General features: G+C 49.0%; 1 protein-coding gene across 1 annotated transcript in view; it reads right to left on the reverse strand.

Moving 5' to 3' along the window:
* Nucleotides 1-308: 308 nt before the first annotated feature.
* The window catches only part of LOC110531746 (synaptopodin-2), a 45,437-nt gene continuing 32,294 nt past the window's right edge, over nucleotides 309-13,451 (reverse strand). Inside the window, exons 3-4 of the mRNA XM_021615138.2 lie at nucleotides 8,343-9,106; nucleotides 309-6,547 (exon numbers count right to left, since the gene is read on the reverse strand). Coding sequence (XP_021470813.2) covers nucleotides 2,610-6,547; nucleotides 8,343-9,106 — 4,702 coding nt within the window. The 3' untranslated portion in view covers nucleotides 309-2,609. The remainder of the gene's footprint in view (nucleotides 6,548-8,342; nucleotides 9,107-13,451) is intronic.

The raw sequence follows: 13,451 nt of genomic DNA on the forward strand, positions 1-13,451 counted from the left end.
GATTATTGAAAGTATGATTTGTATTTTGCTATGACTGAAAATAGTCCAAGATGTGTTGCAGTTTTGTAAATCTAAACCTACAATCCATTCGTTGTCACATTTGAGTAAAGAAGTAACAAAACAATGAATACATATTTTAATTGTGTGGGTGTGGTCATTTGTTTTGTACAGAAAATAGGGTGAAGTGGTGACAAGGTGGGGACAATGTTGTGCCAAGCATAAGGAAGTTATAGAGGAAAAGTAAAGAGTAACAAACAGAACGGGATATAAACAATGCATGCAGAACAGACCAACCAAGGAAACGCAAACAGAAGGATGAAATACATTTTAATTGCACCGATGTGAATCTTACAGAAAGTGCACTATGGAGAAGAAACACACAAAAGAAAATGAAAAAGAAACAACTTGAAGAACGAAAGGAAGCAGTCCTATACGAAATTATACCTTTAACATTTCAGGGCGGTTTCATCCTAGCTCACCTATTTTCTGTAATTGTGCTTATTTAAATATCCCTTTAATGATGTTTGTTTTTGGCATTATGTAAAATCAAAGAGCAGGTGGACAGAAACATAGAAAAAGGATGCAAAGCTGAAATCAGAAAAGTGAGAAAAGACAATCATTTGTAGGCCAAAGCTAGAGAGGTAGTGCGTGACTGCCATTCGTGTAGGTGAAATACAAGCCGACTAACCCTCCCAAACCAACAGCTCTCACTACACACAAACATATAATCTGTGACATTGGGACAGTTTAAATGTAGGAACCTAACATGACGCAACAGCTGGTAAAAAGTTTAAAATAAAACCAAACCATTCAAGTAGGGTCTTTGGAAGACGCTGAAGGAAATTGTACACGATCTACATCCTACATTCGTCCAAGTACATTCCACCTCTCAGAGATGGGGGCCAGACACACACACACACACACACACACCCTTTAAACCCCCCATGCTCCTTTCAGACCCCTCTTTCAAAGTCACTAAGATCTCTTCTAGCCATGGTAGCCAAAATAATGGGCAACTGGGCATTTTTATACATGACCTTATGCATGATGAGATGAACATTTCTTAATGAACTTAGGAACGACACCTGTGTGGAAGCACATGCTTTCAATATACTTTCTATCTCTAGTTTACTCGTGTTTCCTTTATTTTGGCAGTTACCTATACACTTCCATAAAATACAATACATTAACTTTTTGCAATGTAATTTATGAATATTTTCCTGTGAACATTATTTCGGCAGGTTTCCTATTCATTATAGCATATGAGCATTATATATCCACCAAATCGAAATAATTTCACTATACATACAAAACATACATATCCTCCTAAGATCCAGGAATTAATTTTCGTCCTCTCTAATGGACATTCGTTTTTGGTCCGTATCTCTTAGGCCATACATGCCACTGTGGTAGATCCTGTTGTACCTTTGAGAGGACATTCTGGGCTTTCCAATGATAACATGTGTGGGGGTGTCACCTTGATCATTTTTTTCTTTATGGTTCTCCAAAATGCCTACCATCACAATTAGCACATTTCATAGTAAGTGTCTGCAATTGTATAATTATCATTTTTGTGAGTTTGATATTCAAATGGTTTCTAATAGGTAAATATCTCAGGAATAGTTTGGTGAGTTTTAGAGCAATGTAATCATATGTGCCATTAAATAAGAGCTAAACAATGTTCTTTACCTACTACCCCCACTTACTGTAACTGTTCATATGTTTTCATATTTACTATCAACCCAGTCCTAATGGCCACTACAGTGAACATCCTTTGACATGTTTTTTTTCTTCACCCCAAAAACTTAATAAACTTAATAAAAAATGTATAAATGATCTAAATCTGGGTCTCAGGAGAATATGTCAAATAAAGTCAGACAGTTCTCAAACTTGTCTCTAAATATATTTCAACTGACCAGTCCTGGTCTCCCTTACCATGTTTTAAACCTCTTTAGTCACTACTAATCATTTAGTCTTCTCTTTGTCATCAAGCTCAATTTTGACAAACCATTATTGCACATCTTAACAGCTAACAAATACACTGTTGATATTGCAGAAGAGATTCTCAAAATTAGCACTCGCTCAGGCACCTCCTTAGTACTCATCACCAACATTTTCTTAAATCACCTTTCAATCTACTCTCATTTCCATTTTTTTCCTCAGCAATAAACACTCACCTGTTCACATTCTGTCAATGCCTGCTCACAGACTCCGATGAATCAACACTGATTCACATCATAAGTCCATTGAATGCATTTCATGGCTTTCCTGAAAATCTACATTTTATCATTTTTGTTGGCTCGGGTAAATAATAAGCTATACCAATATCATATACTTCATGTTCAATGTGTTTTGCATTGCATTAATGCTAAGAAACAAACTTTGAAAAGCTTTGCTTAGCTGGTGGAAAACTACATCTGAACTTTATGATATTTGACATTCTAAAATGTGTCATATTGTGACATCATTTAAAAAAATATGTTGGCTGTAAAATATTTAGAAAAGCCATCTTAAAAGCCTTCTATGAATATATTGCATTTGTATGAATGTCTATTTTAACTAGATCTTATGTTGTTTCAAGCAAATATCACTTAGTCATCCTATCAAATTCACTCTTTCTCCACAGGTGCTGGCTTCCATACCTGGGCTGAACTCTTTTTGGCCATGAACCTGGGCTTTGGAGCGTTGCTGCCCCCAGAGATGGACTCAGGCTTTGCCGCTATTGGAAAGCTGGGGACCACATAGGTACTGGGGGGTAGTGGCTGGTAGGGGGCTTGGGGTGCTGCTTGGTAAGGGGGGCTATGGGCTGGCTGATATGGACCTTGGGGGGTCGGTTGGTAGGAAGAGTTTGGAGCTTGGGGCTGGGGATGGTGCTGGGGTAGATAAGGGGCTGGAGGGGCTTGTTGGTAAAGGGGATTATATGGTTGTTGGTAAGGGCCAGCAGGAGCTTGCTGGTAGGGGTTATTAGGTGGCTGGTAAGCATTAAGTGGGACTTGGTGGTAGGGACTATCGTGCATGTGTGGTTGAGGGGGCATCCCATAGGGCTGCTGGGACTGCTGTGGATAGGCAGAATTCATTGGTCCAGCCGGCTGGACAGGGGAAAGTTGCTCATAACTGATTGGTTGGTTTTGGTTTTGGTTTGGAGGGACTGGGGCAGGGGCTGGGGCAGGCTTTGGTGCAGCGGCCTTGGCAGCCTCGGCAGCCTCCACTGCTGGGCCATATGTAAAAAGGGAGGCATTGAGCTGATACGGCTGATGTTTCATGACATCTATAACAGCAAGGGGTTTGCAGGCAGGTTTGCCTTTCCCTGTCTTGGCTTTGGCCGCAGGGCTAGATGGAGGGGGTTGCTTAATCGCCCCTGGTGGGTAGGACGGGGACTGTATGGGGTTGTAATTTGATGTAGGGGGAGCTCTGCAATTGGGTGAATATTTCCACGAATGAGGTACGGAGGGAGAGGGCGATGTGGACCTTGCCTTGTTTTCCTGCGCAGTGGCGGCCTGGGCTTGCTGGGCTGCCTGTGCAGTGGCTGCCAGCACAGTGTCCGAATCCACTACATACTTCTCCATACGAGACTGCCTCTTGGCGAACAAATCAGCTCCTTTCCCTGTAACAGCCGGCATCGACAAAGCTGAGCCCATGCCTCGCACTGGTACCAACACGCTGGCCATTGGATTGATGAGGGGTGACGATGACCTTTCTCCAAGCGTGTAAGAATTCATTCGCTGTGGGCGAGGTGGAGGAATAGAACGGGGAGCATTTTGTGGCGCATTCCCAGGTTTCGGAGAAGGTTGAGCCACTCTGTCCATCGGGGTCTGGGTATTTACTGGGGCTTGCTGTGGTTGTGGGGCCCAGGTACTTGTGTGTGTCTGAGGCTGTACCTGAGCCGGGGCCCATGCATTCATAGGTGGCTGTGGGGGTGTCTGCTGTGGAGGTGGCTGTTGCCAGCATTGCTGGGATGGGGATTGGGTTGGAGTTTTTTGGGCCCAATGTGAATGTGGCTGGACCTGATTCTGATCTGGAGTCCAGGCATTAATGGGTAGCTGTGCTTGAGCCTGAGCCTGAGCAGGTGCTTGAGCCTGAGCAGGTGCTTGGGACCATGTATTCATATGGGGTTGGGGCTGAGCTGTAGGTTGGGGTTGGGCTGATTGGGCCCAAGGTGGCAGTGGTGGCTGGGCCTGGCTCTGTGGTGGTGTCCATGCATTCATTGGAGGCTGAGGTGATGACACCCAAGGTGGCTGAGGCTGGGCCTGGGCCTGGGCCTGGGGCCAAGCCTGTTGTGGAGTCTGAGGTTGTTGACTCCATGGTGGCTGGGGCTGTTGCTGTACATGTTCTTGAGGCTGAACCCAAGGTGGCTGGGGCTGTTGCTGAACTTGTTCTTGAGGCTGAGCCCATGGTGGCTGGGGCTGTTGCTGAACTTGTTCTTGAGGCTGAACCCATGGTGGCTGGGCCTGTGCTTGTTCTTGAGGCTGAGTCCATGGTGGCTGGGGCTGTTGCTGAACTTGTTCTTGAGGCTGAGCCCAAGGTGGCTGGGGCTGTTGCTGTACTTGTTCTTGAGGCTGAACCCATGGTGGCTGGGCCTGTGCTTGTTCTTGAGGCTGAGTCCATGGTGGCTGGGGCTGTTGCTGAACTTGTTCTTGAGGCTGAGCCCAAGGTGACTGGGGCTGTTGCTGTACTTGTTCTTGAGGCTGAACCCATGGTGGTTGGACCTGTGCTTGCTCTTGAGGTTGAGCCCATTGGGGCTGGGCAGCCCAATAATTAATTGGTGGCTGAGGCTGAGCTTGAGGCTGAGGAGGAGGAGGTTGGGGAGTCACCCAAGGGAGCTGTGGTGGGGACTGACTTGGAGCTGGAGCTTGGGGCTTCATTTCAGCAGGTGTCCAAGTACTCACGGGTGGCTGCAGTTGTGGCTGCTGTTGTGCCTGTGTTTGTGGTGGAGCCTTAGAACTCACTTGAGGCTCGGGTTGTGAATGAGGCTGAGGTGGAGAAGGTCCATTTCTTCCCCAGGCTGGCGCTTGCTGGGGCTGCTGCTCTGCCTGGGACCCTGGGGGACTCCATGTGTGTTTTTCTGGAGAGGGGGTGTTGGCAGGAACTTCCTGGGGTGCAAGAGGGGGGGAGGGTTCTGGGGCCGGTACAGGGGTTGGATCCAGTTCTGGAGCAGGGGCAGACTCCGGCTCAGAGGCTGTAGCAGGTGCGGGGACACTATTTTCAGCATGCAGTGGCAACTCCTGGTTGGCCAGCTCAGGCTGAGGGGACCAAGGTGGAGAGTTGGGATTAATGATGGGCTTGGGAGCGACTGGTGGAGGCGTCTTATGTTTGACCCTTGGTGACTGGAGAAAGTTGCAAGCCTCAGCCCCCAAGCTAAGGTAGTCCTCTTCCGTAGCTGACTCGAAATCCAACTTCTTGTCACTCCTGTTGAGGAGATTCATAAGCTCCGGGTTGGGTGGAACTTTGGGAGCCTGTTTGAAATTGAACATTGGCTTGCCCTTGAATCTGTTTCTTGTGTCCTGCAAGATCCCAGACTTAATAGCCGGCGTTGAAATGCGCTCGTCGCGCGAGGCAATCTGCTCCCCCTGACTCATCGCTTCTTGGTTGTTCCCACTCATTGGGGTAAGAAATGGGACGGGCACCTGGTTTTGTACCGAGAAGGGTTGGGGGGTTCGATTGCTCATGGAACTCTGCATTTCATTGCTTTGGTGGTTGGCGACGCCATTCATGTTAGATGAGTACTGTTGAATTTGCTGCTGCTGGTGGTACTGCTGCTGCTCGTACTGTTGTTGCTGCTGGTATTGCTTCTGCTGGTTGTATTGCTGCTGCTCGTACTGTTGTTGCTGCTGGTATTGCTGCTGCTGCTGGTATTGCTGCTGCTGCTGGTGCTGTTGCTGCTCGTAATACTGCTGTTCTTGGAACTGCTGATACTGTTGCTGCTGCTTCTGGTGCACGTTCACGTCCATGTAGGCCTGGCTCTCTGTGGTGGCCTGCATGTACGAGCGCTCCTCCATCTGCTGGTAGGCTGCATGCTTCTCCACCTCTTGCACTCCCTCCACAGGAATCCCCTGGCGCCTCATCTCCTCATGTTCGGCAGCGATCTCGTCCATGCGCTGGCGGCGCTGGGAAAACATCGTGGCCCCCTTGCCCGTGGTGTTGGGCAGTTGCTCCATCTCCTCTCCGGAATTGAGCTTGCGCTCGATATTGAGTAGTCCCGTGTCCCAGTCGCAGGTTATCACTCTGCCTCCACCATGGGCATTAGTAATGAAGTCGTCGTCAAGCTCTGAATCGCTGGTGGTGGCTAAGAGGGTAAATTTGATCGCTCGGGGGTCTTTTTCCTCGTAGTCTTCCTCGCTGTCGTCTTCCTCGTACTCTGGTTCGCTCTCACCAGTGCCGTAGCTGACGAGTGTGTACTTCTTGGCCCTCTGTCGATGCCTCTTGAACATCAACACCCCCTTGTTGTTGGGGTTGGGAGCGTCAGCGTTCAGAAGAATAGCAATGCGCTTACATTTAGACTTGGCCTCCTTCACCTGCTTGTCTGACAGGCTCTCACTGCGCCTGAGCCCTGAAAAATAGAGAGAGGGAGAGAGATAGCGAGGGAGGGAGGAAGAGAGAGGGTAGAGGGAGAGACGAGGGATATTTCAAATGGTTGCTTCTTGTGGCCTATTTAATTGAACTGCATATAATGGTTATTAATAGCTTGGGTCTAATTGAGACGACCACAAATCATTCCATTTGGATGAACATCCATCGGAAAATGTTTTCCACACCAAGTTACACTGTTTTCAGATACCAGCAGGCCTGCAATGCAGCCACATTTTCAAAAGTCTTATGATAATCTTGAATACACCTTAACACTGCATGTCCACCCTAATGACATTGTGAAAACATATCTTAATACATTAAAGCAACCACTCACTAATTACTTCCACTGATATTTCACTCATATAAACAATCACTGTTTAAATGGCAGACACGAAAAATAGCAGAAATTCTGACAAACTGCAAATTTAAATCACACCATGCTATTAGATAGTACATTAAAAGCAGTGTTAAATATTATAGCAGACAATTGTATTCACCCCATTATATTGAAAACAGGAATCTTTTTTTCAAGCAAAACACATTTGTGGAAATCCCTCAAATGACATAAATGCAAACAATAACCTACACATTTCCATAAACATACATAATAGCTAAATCTAATCCATTCATTCACTCATTCATTCAATATTTTCCTGGTCCTGATCTTATACTTGGATATCTATAGCCCAACAAAAAGTCCTTTAAAGCCCTTTACCTCAGTGCCGATACTTATCACAGATTTGATCATTCAATCTCCAAAATCTCTATTAAATCAACACAAAAAGCAATTACCTAATTCTCTGACCAACTGTCTAATATCCTCCTAGTTTGTTCCCCGATAATACACGATATTAACAAAGCTGTGAAAGCCTATTCAAATGGGTGGTCCCCATAGTTTGAGCCAATGGCAGAGCATAGAAGAGATGAAATGAATTAAAAATAGTCTGTGGGACGGGAGTGCATTCACCAGCACCCAAGCACCTTTCCCACTCCTTATCTGTAAGTCCACTCTCGGATCTGTCACCTAAACCTGAGGCGACGACAGTCATGTCCACACACTCTTTCACAGCACCAACCCTGCACACACATACACAAACATAAAAAGCTGTGATTTAAAAAAAGTACCCATCCTTACATTTTTATTTCTCTCAGTACGACTAACCTCAAGGTGGAGGAAGACTGGGAGTAGTGAGCGAAGCTCGCTTTACGGCTCGGGCTAAGACATACGGTTTTAAAGGATCGGGTAACGGGCTAGTGCAGCACATGCTGGTGTCAGTCAAAGAGCACTTCTGCAGGCATCATCAATGCGCTGGCATTCAATTAAATGTCATACTTATCGCCCTGAAAGAGACATCCTCATCAAGCCACTATTCTAAGCTAGAGGAAAACATTTATATATTTTTTAAAAACATGATCATTCTCTATCTCTACCCATTATATTGCCACAATCCTGCCCTCAGTGATCTTGGATACTACAAACTGGATACTATTCAGGCTTGAACTGGACCTCTCTGCTTCAGTCCAAACAAAACCCCTCCCAAGTAAGAAAGAGCATCTACTATTTTGGGGCCACATTTTTGTGTGCAACAGGGCACCGGGCTAAGGAATGCACACATGCCTCCCAGAGTTGAGTTGACAAATGCAGTTCACAGCAGTGCTACAGTATGTCAGTCTGCTATTAGTCTGTGCACCCTATAAGACAACAGTAATTTGACCCTCATAAATACACACACAAAGCAGGACTAATAGCAGGGAAACAGGCATAGAGTACTCACTGGCGTGCCTGGCCCGGTGCTTGTTGGGTTTCCCAAGGTCCTTCTCCGAATCCGAGTCTGGCTCCTCTGCCGGCTCGGCACCCTCTTTGGGAATTCCGAAGGAGACAGTGAAGGAGGCAGGAGCTCCCTGGCTTTGCCCTGCTCCTTCCTCCCTGGGGGCTCCACCAACATTTCCACTGGCCCCACAGGCACCCTCCCCCTCTACCAGACATGGAGAACCCCTTCCGGCTGCGGGATGCTGCAGGGTGATCTCCACAACTCCATGCTGACTTAGGGGCTCCCTAGCTGGGCCACAGACGTAGAGCGAGTGGGTGGTGGTATGGAGGAGGGCCTTGTTCTGGAGGGCCTCTCTTGCCTGGATCTCCCCCTCTATTCCAAGAGCACTCCCCAGGGAGGTGCAGACAGGATCCTCCAGGGTGTGTTCAGAGAGGGACAACTGGAGCTCCACCATTGCCCCTGGGGAGAAACCCCCTCCCTGGGGTCCTACTCGACCTCCGTACCCTCCCCCTCCGAGTAACTGGGACTCTGGGCCGCAGAGCTGGGTACGGACCAGATGGGTCCCTCTGGCGGCCTCCGTGTCACTCTCCGTCTCCCCATAGTAGGTCTCATCCTGGGACTCAGCGATGTAGAGCTCTCTGGGTGGTTGGGGCCTGCAAAGGGACAGGATGCGGAGGTTGGTGCTTTCCAAAGCCTCACCAGAGGACTCCCTTGTGCCAAAGTAGGTCTCCTCTGAATTAAATGCCTCGGGGGTTAGTGCACAGCATCTGTATGAGCAGGGGGGGTGGAGAGTTAGGAGCATAACACATCATACAATAGTTCAATGAAAATCACTTTGAATTTACAAGTGTTTAGACTGTGCATAATAAGAGTATGGTCATTTGGTTTGAAATGGGATAGATAGATAGATAATATGTCTCAGTTTCCTTTTCCCTTGAAGACACAGGCAAAAGGTTATCTGGGGACTGGCATAAAACATCTAATTTAAAAAAAAAAACATGTTTTTTGATCTCATGGTTTGATTACCTGGATTTTCAATATGTAATATTGTTGAATATTGTACTGCGCACCAGAGCACTTGACGTTTGTGTTAACTAAAGCCATCTCACCACTGGCCCCTCAAGTGGTCACCATAATCACGCAAACTCAATCTCTGTCCCTCATGTTAAATGACTGGAGTGAAGCACTGAAGTGGAAGGTAATCACATTTCAATTGGGCCCCACTTCATTTCCCCTTTCAGCGTCATAGAGAAATGCAGTATGTCGTTGTGTCACTACAATTATTGCATTGGAGTCAATTAGAACCTAGCAACCAAAAGGGAAGGGGGTGAGAGGTGTGACCAAGCATATTTAATTAAGTGATAATGCCCTCGAAGCCGGTGTTTGGAGGATATATTGGCACGTACTAATGCCAAAATAATACACAAAACAGGCTCTGCCCCACCTGCCCTGAATTTTATTTTATTTATTTTTATTTCACCATTATTTAACCAGGTAGGCTCGTTGAGAACAAGTTCTCATTTACAACCGAGACCTGGCCAAGATAAAGCAAAGCAGTGCGACACAAACAACAACACAGAGTTACACATGGAATAAACAAACATACAGTCAATAATACAATAGAAAGAGTCTATATACAGTGTGTGCAAATGAGGAAGGATAAGGGAGGTAAGGCAATAAATAGGCCATAGCGGCAAAATAATGACAATTTAGCAATTAAACACTGGAGTGATAGATGTGCAGAAGATGAGTGTGCAAGTAGAGATACTGGGGTGCAAAGGAGGAAAATAAATAAAATAAATAACAGTATGGGGATGAGGTAGTTGGATGGGCTATTTACGGATGGGCTATTTACAGATGGGCTATGTACAAGTGCAGTGATCTGTGAGCTGCTCTGACAGCCGGTGCTTAAAATTAGAGAGGGAGATATGAGTCTCCAGCGTCAGTGATTTTTGCAGTTCGTTCCAGTCATTGGCAGCAGAGAACTAGAAACAAAGGTGCCAAAGAAGGAATTGGCTTTGGGGGTGACCAGTGAAATATACCTGCTGGAGCACGTGCTACGGGTGGGTGCTGCTATGGTGACCAGTGAGCTGAGATAACACTCTACTCAAAGCATCCAACACTCTACTCAGCAAATTGGATACAGTCTATCACAGTGCCATCCGTTTTGTCACCAAAGCCCCATATACTACCCACCACTGTGACCTGTACGCTCTTGTTGGCTGGCCCTCGCTTCATATTCGTCGCCAAACCCACTGGCACCAGGTCATCTATAAGTCTTTGCTAGGAGGCTATTCTGTAAATGACATCGCCGAAGTCAAGGATCGGTAGGATAGTCAGTGTTACGAGGGTATGTTTGGCAGCATGAGTGAAGGATGCTTTGTTGCGAAATAGGAAGCCGATTCTAGATTTAATTTTGGATTGGAGATGCTTAATGTGAGTCTGGAAGGAGAGTTTACAGTCTAACCAGACACCTAGGTATTTGTAGTTGTCCACATATTCTAAGTCAGAAATGTCCAGAGTAGTGAAGGTGTGAGCAGCGATCGGTTGAATAGCATGCATTTAGTTTTACTTGCATTTAAGAGCAGTTGGAGGCCAAGAAAGGAGAGTTGTATGGCATTGAAGCTCGTCTGAAGCTCGTCTGAAGCTCGTCTGGAGGTTAGTTAACACAGTGTCCAAAGAAAGGCCAGATGTAACGGCTCTCCTCTTCGTCTGATGATGAGGAATAGGAATCATCGGACCAACACGCAGCATGGTAAGTGTTCATAGTAAATTTAATGAAATAAACTGAACACTGAATGACAAAAAACAACAAAGAGAGTGAATGACATGAAACAGTCCTGTAAGGTGAAAAACCACAAAACAGGAAACAACTACCCACAAAACCCACGTGGGCAAGAGTTACCTAAGTATGGTTCTCAATCAGAGACAACGATACACAGCTATCCCTGGTTGAGAAACATACCCGGCCAAAAACAAAGAAATACAAAATCATAGAAAAAGGTGCAAAAGGTGCAAAACCTGACTCTAAAGGGGAGGGTCCGGGTGGGCCTTCCTTACGGCGGCGGCTCTGGTGCGGGACGTGGACCCCGCTCCACCTCAGTCTTGGCCCACTTAGGTGGCGCCCCTGGCGTGGGGACCCTTGCAGCGGGTCCCGGACTGAAGACCCTCGTAGAGGGCGCCACTGGACTGAGGGGCGCGTCTGGACTGAGGGGCGCGTCTGGACTGAGGGGCGCCTCTGGACTGAGGGGCGCCTCTGGACTGAGGGGCTGCGAGTCTGGCGGCTCCGGAGTGAAGGGCGACTCTGTCAGCTCCGGAGTGAAGGGCGACTCTGGCGGCTCCGGAGTGAAGGGCGGCTCTGGCGGCCCCGGAGTGAAGGGCGGCTATGGCGGCTCCGGAGTGAAAGGCGGCTCTGGTGGCTCTGGTGCCTCCGGACTGACGGGCGGCTCTGTCAGCTCCGGACAGACGGGCGGCTCTGGCAGCTCCGGACAGACGGGCGGCTCTGGCAGCTCAGTTCTGGCTGGATGCCAGCTTCCACCCGGCAAATGCGGAACGCTGACACCGAGCACACCGGCCTGTGAATACTCGGCTGAGACACAGTGCGCATCACCCCATAGCATGGGGCCTGATCAGTCACATGCTCGACCCGGTAAGGGGTGGGCTCAGGTCTCCAACCTGACTCTGCCACACTCCCCGTGTGTCACCCCCAAAAAATGTATTGGGGCTGCCTCTCGGGCTTCCTCGCCAGCCGTGTTCCCTCGTAAACGCTGGTTCCCTTCTCCTGCTGCCTCCGCTCTCCTGGCTGCCTCCACCTGTTCCCATGGGATGCGATCCCTTCCAGCCAGGATCTCCTCCCATGTGTAGGATCCCTTCCCGTCCAGAATGTCCTCCCATGTCCATTCCTCCTTTTCTCCACGCTGCTTGGTTCGTTTGTGGTGTGTAGTTCTGTAACGCCTCTCATCTTCGTCTGATGATGAGGAATAGGAATCATCGGACCAACACGCAGCATGGTAAGTGTTCATAGTAAATTTAGTGAAATAAAATGAATGACAAAAAACAACAAAGAGAGTGAACGACACAAAACAACTACCCACAAAACCCATGTGGGCATAGAGCTACCTAAGTATGGTCCTCAATCAGAGACAACGATAGACAGCTGTCCCTGATTGAGAACCATACCCGGCCAAAACAAAGAAATACAAAAATCATAGATAACAAAACATAGAATGCCCACCCCAAATCACACCCTGACCAAACCAAATACAGACATAAAAAGGCTCTCTAGGGTCAGGACATGACAATACCCCCCCCCCCCCCCCACAAAGGTGCAGACGCTGGCCGCAAAGCCTGAACCTATAGGGGAGGGTCTGGGTGGGCATCTATCTGTGGTGGTGGCTCAGGTGCGGGACACAGACGCCGGTGTGGAGAACCTCGCCGCCGCCCCCGGACTGGGCACCCTCGTTGCTGCGGGTCCCGGACTGGGCACCCTCGTTGCTGCGGGTCCCGGACTGGGCACCCTCGTTGTTGCGGGCCCCGGACTGGGCAAACTCGTTGCTGCGGGCCCCGGACTGGGCACCCTCGTTGCTGCGGGCCCCGGACTGGGCACCCTCGTTGCTGCGGCCCCCGGACTGGAGACCGTCTCTGGAGGCTCCGAACTGGAGTCCGTCTCTGGAGGCTCCGGACTGGAGGCCGTCTCTGGAGGCTCCGGACTGGAGGCCGTCGCTTGAGGCTCCGGACTGGAGACCGTCTCTGGAGGCTCCGGACTGGAGACCGTCTCTGGAGGCTCCGGACTGGAGGCCGTCGCTGGAGGCTCCGGACTGGAGGCCGTCGCTGGAGGCTCCGGACTGGAGGCCGTCTCTGGAGGCTCCGGACTGGAGGCCGTCTCTGGAGGCTCCGGACTGGAGGCCGTCGCTGGAGGCTCCGGACTGGCGGCCGTCGCTGGAGGCTCCGGACTGGCGGCCGTCGCTGGAGGCTCCGGACTGACGGCCGTCGCTGGAGGCTCCGGACTGACGGCCGTCGCTGGAGGCTCCGGACTGGAGGGCGTCGCTGGAGGCTCCGGACTGGAGGGCGTCGCTGGAGGCTCCGGACTGGAGGCCCTTGTTGGAGGCTTCG

Source organism: Oncorhynchus mykiss, chromosome 9, assembly GCF_013265735.2.
Source record: "Oncorhynchus mykiss isolate Arlee chromosome 9, USDA_OmykA_1.1, whole genome shotgun sequence".
NCBI classification, from domain to species: domain Eukaryota; kingdom Metazoa; phylum Chordata; class Actinopteri; order Salmoniformes; family Salmonidae; genus Oncorhynchus; species Oncorhynchus mykiss.